This window comes from Arvicanthis niloticus, chromosome 1 (genome assembly GCF_011762505.2).
Source record: "Arvicanthis niloticus isolate mArvNil1 chromosome 1, mArvNil1.pat.X, whole genome shotgun sequence".
In the NCBI taxonomy this organism is placed as follows: domain Eukaryota; kingdom Metazoa; phylum Chordata; class Mammalia; order Rodentia; family Muridae; genus Arvicanthis; species Arvicanthis niloticus.
Window position 1 is genome coordinate 126,688,946 of NC_047658.1, and position 12,179 is coordinate 126,701,124.

General features: G+C 42.0%; 1 protein-coding gene across 5 annotated transcripts in view; it reads left to right on the forward strand.

The window, feature by feature from the left end:
- Nucleotides 1-306: 306 nt before the first annotated feature.
- Nucleotides 307-12,179, forward strand: part of Trpm6 (transient receptor potential cation channel subfamily M member 6) — a 141,155-nt gene continuing 129,282 nt past the window's right edge. For all 5 annotated transcript variants that reach the window (XM_034502568.2, XM_076918335.1, XM_076918341.1 and 2 more), the window contains exon 1: nt 307-610. In XM_034502568.2, the coding sequence (XP_034358459.1) occupies nt 599-610 (12 nt within the window). In that variant the 5' untranslated portion in view covers nt 307-598. The remainder of the gene's footprint in view (nt 611-12,179) is intronic.

The window sequence follows — 12,179 nt, forward strand, 5'->3', positions numbered from 1 at the left end:
GATCATCAGTCTAACTTCTTTGGAATCATGGCTTTCCTACATAGGAGTTAACAGAGCCCAAAAAGCATTGTTGAAAGCTCCACAGGGCTGTTAAAGGCAGTGTTCACGTAAGGGTGAAGCCCAGATTTTCTGACTCCAAAGTCAAAAGTTCCGTCAATGTTTTGCTTGCTTGTCTGGAAACTCTAGGATGAAAGCCCGGACCTGAAGCTGAGCGCTCTCCTATGCACTCGGGTCAGGCCCAGGGCCCCGGTGGGTGGAGCCAGGCGCACGCCTATCTAACTGCGATCTCGAATAGGTAGGATTTGCGAAATGCTAGCTTTCAAGTCCTCTAGTCTCCACCCGAACATGATTATCGTAGCAGAGGTTTTGGCAACCGCGTGGACCCTCCCGAAGGGCAAGACCCGCAGTCTTTCTTCCGGGAGTTGGGATCGGGCCGGAGCTGGGTCAGGGCGGAGCGGAAACCGAACCCAGGGTCGGGGCGGCGGGGCGCGCGCGTGAGTCCCGGTCTCCCGAGTCGGAATCCTGGAGGAATCGAGCCCTGGGAGGTGTCCCGGTCCCGGAGGAATCCGCTGTCGCTTCGGCTCCTGTGGTGGTGAGAATGCAGGTCAAGGTAAAAAGTTGGGCCTGAAGATGTTCGCCTTGGCCCCTGTCCACTGCTACTGCGGGGCTCCTGCACCGGATCGAGGTCCTGGAGAGTGACAGCGCCTCGCCCAGCGCTTGAGGGGCGCTGTGCCTGGCCGGGTGTCCTATAAGACAACCGGAGAACAAGCTGCCTGTCACCTTTACCGGCTTTTCTTTATTTCCACACTTTATGTGAGAAATAATATTATTTATTGTTCCCTATGTGAGCAGGCATAGTTCAGGCTTGCTACACACGTTGACTCTTTCCATCCTGGGCTGGCTGATAGGACACATACTTTGGTCTCTTCCCAGGTAGCCTGAACTGGCCTCTCTGTTCCATCACCACCTGTAACCCTGGGAATTTTGTTATTAGCTTCAGCTTTCACATTTGGAGCAACTGGAAAGTACTATCTGAAGACTAAGTGGGATGCGATATGTAAAGTGACCTTAGAATAATGCTTAGTGTGTTTGACTAGTTGCAAGAGGTTTCCTTTTCCTCCTGTTCTGGGGATTGAGCCTGTGCCTTCCAGCATCCAAACTCTCTACCACGGAGCTACATTCCCAGCCTATTCAGCATCTTCAGTAGTTGGGATAACAGGTCTGCACCATCAGGCCTGACGTAACTATTTCATCCTGACAATAATTCTATACTGTCCTAAATGGCATCACTCTTCCCCCAACCTCCTTCCTTCAGGGAGAAAATGAAACTGAGGGAGAAAAGTAGAATTGAGATTTGACTCATGTCAAGGTACAGAGAAAGCAGGGGCAATCTGGTCATACACATGCCGGTGACAGTTTGTTCTACAGAACTGTATCTCTCTTAACTGCTCAGGGAAAATGTATTCTTCAGTTTCTTTGTCCCTGTGTGCAAATTAAAAAGAAGCACTAGAATGTGGGTTGCCGTGGTGTGCCTGTGAGAGCCGATGACAGCTTCAGGAGCTGGTTCTCTCCTTCCCCTGTGGAATCTGGGGGTACATCTTCCTTTCAGGCTCGCGCAACAATTGATTTTATATTCTTGATACGCTGCCTCTTAAGGCCCCATATGACTTTGATGCACTAATTTATTCTTTGCTTTGGATTGCTCCATAGCCAATATAGCATTAGATATTTAGCTAGGTTGGCATTTTGGGTTTAACTTGTGAGAATTTGCTTGGTTGTTTCTTATTTCTCATCAGGGGTTATAACCATATGGGATGAAACAAATTGTTTGGAATATCTATCTATCTATCTATCTATCTATCTATCTATCTATCTATTATATAATGCGTAATGCACAAATTAAAACAATGGATATATATTTTAAATATATTTATATTTAGAATAGATATTTTATATTTGTAAATATATATTTATTTCATATATAAATATGTAGTATATTTTAACTATATGTATTTAGTATGTATATATATATATATATACACATATAAATATCCATATCTTAATTCGTGCATTTGTTATTCACATAAAAGAATCCAGATTGTATACATTGTACTGTTAATAGTTTCTAGGGGCAAAAATCTTTGCAAATAAATATGGTGCTTGCTCAAATTAAGACCATATAGAGAACATTTCTTTCAATGATTACCACTGTTCTAGACTTCATTCAGTCAACACAAGTTTGTGGAATGTCCCTATGTGATGAGCCCTCTCTCAGAACCTAGGAACGCAGGAATGTAGGACTTTTATTGAAACAGGACTTTTATTGTCGAGATGGGGAAAGGACAATGAGTTCAGCCTCAGCTATGGCTTTTTAACCTTTCCTAGAGTGCACATGTCATACAGTCAAGCATGTCTCCCTTACTTCCCTCCCTATAAAGTAGTAACTCTTAGCTTGTGTGCCGTCAGGCTTCAGAACCCTTACCATGTAGAAGAAGACTCTCTGAATGCACAAACACTGTGATATGCATATGTATGCAGCAGAATATTTATAGCCTTGAAAAGGTAGGCACATTTGATATTTTCTAGCAGATTGAATGGAAATTTGGGGCCACTATGTTAAGTGATATGAGCCAGTCATGAAAGACAATATATGATTCCATTTATGAGCTATTTAAGAATGTTAAATCTATAAAAAATAAAATGGAGAGTGGTGATTTCCCGGGGTGGGGGTGGGGGTTGGGCAGCAAGATGGAGCTGTTGAGTGGGTCTGGAGCCCCAGCTTTGGGGCATAGAGGAGCTCCAGAGATGGCTGCAGAGCTACATGAATACGTGTATTGATATTGAACCACACGCTTAGAAAATAGGATAGTAAATATTATATCATATATCTTTTATCACAATTAAACATAGAAACAGACCAGTTATTGTGGCCCATGCTTATAATCTGAGCACTCAGGAGACAGAGGCAAGAGGATCATGAATGGAAGCCAGCCTGGGATAACTTCAGCTATAGAGTGAGACCTAGTATCAGAATTAAACAAACAACAAAGAAAAATGCTCATGTAAACTACTGAATGAGTTTTTTTTTCTAAACTTTGGATATGATTGTGTAATCTGAATTCAGCTGAAGTTTTATTTTGAGTGGTATCCACAGACACTGGTTGGCATGGGGTGATAGTAGAGCATCTTGGGAAATTTCCCATTGATTTGGGCAGCCCAACACTTAACTCTTCCTCTCTGTCTTTTGATACAAGGTCTCACTAGGTAGATTACAGACTTGCCAATGTGGAAACTTATTATCTCTACTCTTGATGAGTTTCTGCATTTCCTTTTTCTGTGGAAGAGGTTCTTGGTCGTGGATAGGACAGGAAAACTCTAAGACTATTTGAGAGTGTTGTAACTAGTTTCTAGCAGTGAGACGCAATCATTTAATTTGCCTTGGAGCCTGGATGCTTTCTCAGGGTTTGGCCAACAATTCCGTCTGCCAAAGCCCTACGGTCCAGATGTGCAGATACACACATGGAGGCCAGGGGTCAAACTCAGGTGTTGTTCCTCAGGATGGCTGTCCTTATTTTGAGACAAGGCCTCCCACTGGGATCTGGTGTTTGCCTGATTGGGCTATGTTGGCTAATTTGGGAGCCCAGGGCACTTCCTGTCTCTACCTCCCTCAGAGTGTTGAGATAACAAGTCTGTACCACTGTCTAACTTCTTCCGTGAGTATTAGAGATCAAACTCAGATCTTGTGCTTCCACAAATATTGCCTACTGAGCCTTAGTTCCGGTTCCCTACAATCAATCCATTGTGACTGGGAAAGATGCTTATTCAGAGCACAGCAAGGTGCTTGCCAAGATGTGGTGGCATCCCATTTCCCGGATGATCTTAGGTATGTAGTCCCTGGAAGCCTGGAATGGTTGGCATCACAGGGAATCAACTAGCAGAAGACATTGCCATTCTTTGCCTCCTGCTGGCTCCAAATCTTCTGGAAATAGCCCAGAGCCAGTTGGGCATCAGATATCCCAGGTTTTTTTTGTTGTTGTTGTTGTTTTGTTTTTGTTTTTTTTTTTTTAACTGCAGTATTTTGAATGGTAAGATTAATCTCATGAATTTGATTTTTGTTGTTTTGCTCTTTTTTTGTTTTTTAAATTTCTGCCCCATCCTTAAACTGGGTGTGGACATTACATGGAATTTCCTTTTGCCAGACTCAAAGCCTAGGTCATTGAAGAATTATAGTTCCTCAAAGTGCTTATCTTACTTAGCCAGTTATGGACTAGTAACTTCTTATGAATTGCCTTTATATTAGACAGGGTTCTCTAGAGTCACATACTTATGGAATGTCTTTATAGATTAAGGGAATTTATTGTAATGACTTACAGCCTGCAGTCCAACTAACTCAACAATGGGCAGCTGTGAAGGGAAGTTCAAGAATCTAGTAGCTGCTCCCATGAGGCTAGTTGTTTCAGCTAGCTAGTTGGTCCTCTGTATAAGCTGGAATCCTGAAGAAGTAAGTTCCAACAGATGTGCTGGCAAGTAAGTGCAAGTAGGTGAAGAAGAGTGAGTCTTCCTTCTCCCATCATCCTTAGGTAGGCCTCCAGTAGAAGGTATGGCCCAAATTAAAGGTGTATATCACCCCATACTTAGATTTGGAACTTATTCTGCTCCAGGCTGGCCTTGAACTCAGAGATCTGCTTGCCTCGGTCTCCTGGGATTAAAGGCATACTACCTTGCTTGGGCCTAAGCTATTCCTGGCCACTATGTCTCAAGATCTAGATCAAAATCATGTTCCATCCAATGTCAAGATCCAGTCAGAAGCCTGTGTCTTCCAGCCTCACTATCTGGATTACAGGTGTGCTCTCTATTTCTAGATTGTAGTTCATTCCAGATGTTGTCAAGTTGACAACCTGGAATAGCCATTACAGTTTTTTTTTTTTTTTTTTTTTTTTTTTTTTTTTTTTTTTTTTTTTTTTTTTTAACTTAAGCAAACAGCTGACCAAGGAAGCAAAGATCTTGCTGGTAAATAAGTCCTTTCTATAGCAGATGTGTTTAAGTTTGCCATTCTCTTCACCCTTCTTAGGGTTGGGAGATGCTGACATCTGGCTTGGGAGGACCAGCTCAAGCTGCCCATGCAAACCATAGTGAATTTTGGTGAAAGGCACAACTTTTTGTTCATGATTAGACCATGTCTGAAAAACCACAGGCCGTTTTCAGAATGCATATTGTGTTACCTTTGCATGGAGTTCTCTCTGTTGGGACTAAATAAGAATCAAGATATGTCAATGATAAGTATTTGGGAACACTGTCACTGGAAGCAAAGAATAAGGAGGCCTAGGGTGGTAGTTCAGTGCTAGAGTACTTGTCTGGTACACCCAAGGCACTCCAGCACTCAAGAAAATCATGCAATGGAAAGAAGCCATGAATGACTGCTGGCTGTGTGTTCTCTGGGTTCACCTCAGTTGCCTTGCCCAGGAAACAAGCAGCTATTGGCCACCAACAGAAGAATTGCAACTATGATTTGAGTCTGAGATTCCATTGAGAATCTGTTGAAAGCACCATAGTGAACTGACTTATCCAAGCCTTCTGTCTTGCCATGCCCCAGCCTTCTCTTGCCAGATTGTTTTCCTCCTACATCTCCTTGTTAAAGAAAATGCAAATAATACAGATTATTTTTTGAAAGTGAAGTCTTCTAGTTTTCACATTGTGATAGTTGGTTCAAAAGTTTTTCTTTAATTGCACAGACTGAATGAAGCGCATTGTGATCTGTACTCTTTGAGGGTATTTGTTTCTACATAGTTTTGCTTTTTTTCTGAGGTGAGGCTTTCTTTCTGCCTGATTCTTTTTTTTTTTTTTAATTTTTCAGAAAAATCGTGTGTGTGTGTGTGTGTGTGTGTATGCATGTGTATATTCATGTGTTTGGTACATGTGTGAGCAGGTCTTCTTGCTCACAGAGAGACCAGAGACAAGAGGTTGATGCCAGATATCCAGAACTACTTCACCTTGTTTCTGTGAGATTAGATTTCTCACTGAACCCTGGGCACTTGCAGCTCTGGCTAGACTGGCTATCCTCAACCCTCTGGGTTCTATCTGCCTGTCTCTTCACTAATCCTCAGCTCACCACCGGTGGTGTTGTTACAGGCATGAGCAGCCACATCTGACTTTTTTATGTTGGGTTTTGGGGATCTGAAATTAGGCCTTTATACTTAAACAGCAAGGACTCTAACCACTAAACCATCTTTCCAGTCCTTTCAAGTTTCAAAGAAATATAAATGAACCATTTTGTTGCAATAGACTATATCTATAATTCACTTAAATTGTCTTATTTGGTGGCTTTTGGTATAGTGCCAGAGTTTAGAATCCATTTCCCATAGTCAATGTTAAAACATTCATTGTCCCCAAAAGGAATCCCACTGGTATTAGTTATTAACTTCTTATTCCAAATCTATACTCCCCAACAACTAATCTGCCTTCTGTCACTGTAGGTCTCCCTAGTCTGGCATCATATGTAAAGGGTTGCATGCTGCTGACGGTTCTTTGTGACAAACTCATCTCATCCAGATGTGTTCAGGGTTATCCATTGCAGCCTTTGCAAGAACTTCCTTTCTTTGTTTGATTAAGCACAATCCCAATTACATGCATATATAATGATCACTTTTTAATTAGTCGTTTGGTGGACATTTGGTTGTTCCTGTTTTCTTGGATCATACAATGATGCTTTTATGAGAATTTGTGTACAAGATTTTGAGTGGATTTGCTTTCATTTCTCCTGGGTAGACACATAAGAGTTTAATTGCTGGGAGATTCAAGAAAACTGAGTTTAGCTTTTTGAGAAACTGTAGATTCTTTCCTAAAGCCACTGGACCATTTCATTTGACATTCCTACCAGCAACCTAGGATAGCTCTAACTTTGTTTTATAACGTCTGTATTTTCTGACTTTGTGACTATAGCATCACAGGGACTGCACAGATGAACTCCTGGTTTTGATTTGTATTTCTCTAAAGCTGAATGATTTTGAACATCTTTTGTGTGCTTATTGCTGTTTGGTGTTTTCCTTTAAAACACTGTGTATTTATGTCCTTTCTGTGGTACATGTATTTGAACCAAAGCTTGAGGTTGTCTCCTGAAATCTACATATTCATATCCACAGAAAAGTTAATTTGCAATTCCTAATGGCCACAATCCTCTTGCCATCTCTATGCGTCTCAGGAGCCACACTGAGGACTTGCTCTGTTGCAGACTTTGCTGGGAATTTTTTTTGTGTGCTTGTATATGAGGGTCCTCACAGGATTCAGGTACTCAAACAACACTTAAGAAATTAATTTGGAAACCTTAAAACACTCCTAACTTCCATTTTTTAGGTTTCTTTTATTTTGCTTGTATAGATGTATATATGTGCACCATGTGGGGACCCAGTACTTGTGAAGTTTAGAAGGTACTCTGGTACAGAGGCGGATGCTCACAGTTAACCATTGAACTGATCTAACTCCTCCCAATGGAGGAGTTAGAGAGAAGTCTGAAGGAGCTGAAAGGGTTTTCAGCCTCATGGGGAGAGCAACAATACCAACCAACCAGAGCTCCCAGGGTCTAAACCACCAGCCTGGGAGCACATAGGGAGGGACCCATGGCTTCAGCTGTATATGTAGAGGAGGATGGACTTGATCGGTGGTCCTTGGTCTCATAAAGGCTGGATGCCCCAGTATGGGGGAATTTGAGGGTGGGGAGGTGGGAGTGGGTGGGAACACACCCTCATAGAAGCAGGTAGAGGTGGGGATAGGATAGGCGGTTTCTTGGTGGGGAAAGTGGGGAAAGGGGATAACATCTGAAATGTAAATACAAATAAAAAATATGATCAAAAGATATTGTATAAAAAAGTCAATTAAAAAAAAAAGAATGTACTTTGATAACTCAAGTTACAGAAGATTGTGAGCAACTATATGGGTGCCAGGAACCGACCCCAAGTCTTCTGGAAGAATAAATGCTCAGATCCACTGATCTATTCATTCATAACCCCCAACCATCATTCTTGAGGTGGAGGTTTTCCGAAGTAAAGGTTCTGTGAATAGTGAGTGTGTGTGTGTGTGTGTGTGTGTGTGTGTGTGTGTGTTTCGAGGTTAGAGGACAACTCAGGTTGAATTCCTTGTTCTCCAGTTTGCATTTTGAGACAAACTTCCTCTTGCCAGTGCTGAATTCCAAACTAGCTGTCTGGTGAGCTTTGAACTATGGGCTTTGGCCTTTTCGTGGGTTCTAGGGAATCCTAACTTGCATCTGCATGCTTCCACAGCAAACACTTTATCCACTGAGCCATCTCTCCAGCTCCTAAGACCATTTTTGAAACAGTGATTTGGGGAAGGAAATCACAATCCTATTCATCAAACCTATGTTGGATTCAAATGAGAGGCAGAATAATGGCAAATAGTCATAATTTGGGGAAAGTGTCCATAATGAGAAGCCCTAAGTCGTAGTGGACTGGTCAGGGTTAATGGTCTAGAAACTTCATCTGAAGCAGTATGTGGTAGTACTTGAGGTTGGCTGCCTGGGATTTATGTTATTGTTTAAGTTCATGCCCAAGAATGTGAAAAGTGGAAGTGTTTGCCACCACTCTCAGCTTGGAATCCACAGTGAGCTCCGTAGTCAGTGGTGGAACACTGAGTTGCTAAGGGCATGAACCTGAGTCAGACTGCCCAAATGTGACTGCTAGGTCAGAGTGCCTACATGTGAACCCTGGCTCAGACGGCTAACATGTAAGTCCCGAGGTTACTTTTATGAGCTGTTGGGTCCCCTGGGCAAATTATTCACCCTCTATAGACTTAGTATCTCATTGACAGAAAGACTAATAATTGCATCCAGGTGCTCCAGGGCAGAGTAAGGACTTGGCATTGTGCAGGTGAGTGTGCCTGGAGAGGGCAGAATAAATGGTCACCCTGCTCTTAATCATATTTTATCAGCTGGGGTGGACTTTGAATCTGGAGACCTCTTTTTTCTTTCTGCAGAAAGTAGACTTCCGTATTGTAAATAAATAAAATATCTAATTAAAAAAACTGAGATGATTAAAGAAAACCCAAAACTGTCTTTAATCACGCAGATAACAGCTATGAGAATGAGTGGGATTACAAGCTGCTGTTAGTGGCAGGAATGAGATAAAAACTTTAGAACTTTTCTCAAAGGACAGGAAAGATTATCATTATTTCTATATCTCAAGAAGCCAACACAGTCGACCTTCCTGCTTACAGACTCGGTGTTACTGGCAATATGTTGATATTACCAAGAGCAATTATAACTACCATCAGCATGAAAGAAACCACTCTGATAAAATGAATGCACTCAAAGTCCTTTAAAAATTGCTTTTGTAAAGTTTTACAGATGATTGAAAGGAGGATTAGAATGTGTTATGGACCTGCGACATATGCTCAATACTGGCGAAAATAAAAACACAATCTGAAAAAAATAAAAAAAAGAAAGAAAGTAGACTTTCTCCACTAATCTAAGGGCCAAGAAGTTTTGTAAACTGAGCCTTGTAATCGTCTCTGAGAGATGCTTTTCTTCCCAAATGAATCTCAGTCTAAGAGGGCATCTGACAGCCCCTTGGCTTGCATTCATTAATCCCTTCTAACCTTTGTCATCACTGTCAGTGGAGAGGGGGTGGGGAGGCCTCACGAGGATTCCCAAACAAAATACAACAAACCAAATCCCAATGTTTGACCTTATCTGTGATAGATAAAGTGCCTTCTAAGCAGTCAGCTTTCCCAATTGACCCCAAGACCCAGTAGAGAGATATTTTTGACTATGTAGAGAAGAAGATTTTAAATCTTTCATTAAAAAATAATAAATAAAAACTGCTGGGTGGTGGTGGTGGTGCACGCCTTTAATCCCAGCACTTGGGAGGCAGAGGCAGGCGGATTTCTGAGTTCGAGGCCAGCCTGGTCTACAGAGTGAGTTCCAGGACAGCCAGGGCTACACAGAGAAACCCTGTCTTGAAAAACCAAAGGAAAACAAAACAAAACAAACCAAAAACCAAAAACAAACAAAAACCCCCGAACCCCAAAAACAAAAAACCAAAACCAAACAAACAAACAAACAAACAAACAAAAAAACCAATAAAACCCCATATAGACAAAAGTTCTACATTTTGCTCAGGCTATCCTTGAACTCTTGGCCTCAAATGGTTCTCCTTTCTTAGTCTTCCATTTGAGTGGTACTACAGGAGAGCAGGGATGTGCTTGGCTTCTGGGGTCAAACCTCTGGCAATTAAAAATCTCCCTTAAATTTGTGCAATTTTAAAGACTGCTTCCGGCAAGGCAAACTGACCTAAGGCACATATAAACTAGATCCTTATTCTTTCAGGTGACACAGAGCCAAGCTACAGGAGCCCGTATGTGGCTTTCTCAAGTGTCTTGCAGCCACTCCCCTCCTCCACCCGCCCCCATGTGGGAAAGCATGCTTCAGAGGCAGTTCTTGGAGACATTTCAGGACAGAAGTTGTGTTTTGCTGGCAGCCACTAAGGCTTAGCAAACATCTATCTGAAGAGCAGCAGTGTTGGTGGGTGAAGGACTGGGAGCCCGAAAGAGCCCTCCTTTTGCTCCCGCCCTTGCGTTGGGGGTTTCAGGTTGCTGTCTGAGGGTTGTGTCAGCTCAGCAGCAGGGCAGGTCTGTGGTGTAGCAGGCGCAGAAGCATTTTCAGGAGGTACTTGAATTCTTGCTTGTAGACTATGATGGTCAGTTCCTTTAAATTATATAACAACAACAACAACAACAACAACAACAATAAATAGTTTGGGCTCATACTTGGGGGCAGCTAGACTGAAAGGTTCCTCTTTATATAATACAATCATACGATGGTATGAGCATCTGAATAACACACTTTGGAGTAGGAAGTTTGCTGTTCTTTTTGTTTAATCCCTCTTTTGTAGCTGCCCTTTTTAGTCAAAGTCTCTTCCTTATGGGTTGAATGTGCTTCTTCTCCTCTTTCAATGTCACGAGAAATCAGACACAGAAGGGACATCTTAAGGATCAAAGCCCAGTGAAAATGGAAGCTGTCCTGTAGTTTGCTGCCCGATGACTCTCAGAGGGAGGTGCTGTGTGGTGGCTGTGCCCTCTTTCCTTCCTGAGTGGCCCAGTGTGCAGTCAACCCTTCACAGAACAACACAGGGCTTTGAACACCACAGTAACAATAACAAACAGAAGCCGGGAAATTTGGGCCTAGTGAATACCTCATGCCTGCCAACCTCCGTTAGTCACAGCGTTCTTGCTCTCCTACTGACTGGCTGACTGCTGAGGCTTCACTTCCTGGACCACCCTCTTTCTCACCGAGCACCTTTTCCTCATAGATTTTAGGAGAACTAGTTATTTAGAATGTGAGAAATTTGGTATCAAAATCTTAAATGTTTTCAAAGTACTATATTTATTTTTGTATGTGGCATATATGTATGTACCTATATGTGTGCATTTAATGTGTGGTGTGTTGGGTAGAAGCCAGAGGTCAATTTCAGATGTCTTTATCATTCTCCACTTTCGTTTTTGAGACAGAGTCTCCCACGAATCTGGAGCTCAATGCTTTACCCACACTGGCTGACCAGTGAGAGTGGGGTTACCCCTGTAGAAAAATAAAGATTTTTTTTCTACTCTATTTTCTAGCCTTTGGTGCTAGGGTTATAGATGTAGGCCTCTACCTAAATCTTAGTGTGTTTCCTGGATATTACAATTCAGATCCACATGTTCGAACAAACTTTAAAGGGAAATCTCAGGGCCCCTGGCAGCCCAGCGGTGGAGTTAAAGCCCAGAATACATGAAGCTCTGGGCTTAACCCCAACATCTGAACAAAAACAAACAGAATGGTGGACAGGGCGGAAGGGCTAGAAAACTCAACAAAAGGAAAGCCCTACAAGTTAAGAAAAAAATGAAAGAAAGAGACCACTAATGCCCTCAAATGTTTATGATGAATTAAAATATTTAAAGATTGAGATGAAAATTTCTTTCTAGTTTAAAAATAACACCTAAAAATTAAGATTAAAAGTCTTAACGTTATAACTTTAAAAAATAAGGAAAAAATGTTTAGGCAAGGAGTGTTCTTTATGGAAAATTCCTGAAAACCTCCTAGAAAAAGAATCTCTCAAAATTGTGTCCCTAGGGAACAATCCTGTGATCTCCTCAGAGAAACCTCTGGCCAGGCGTTTAGAGGCATTGACAATAGT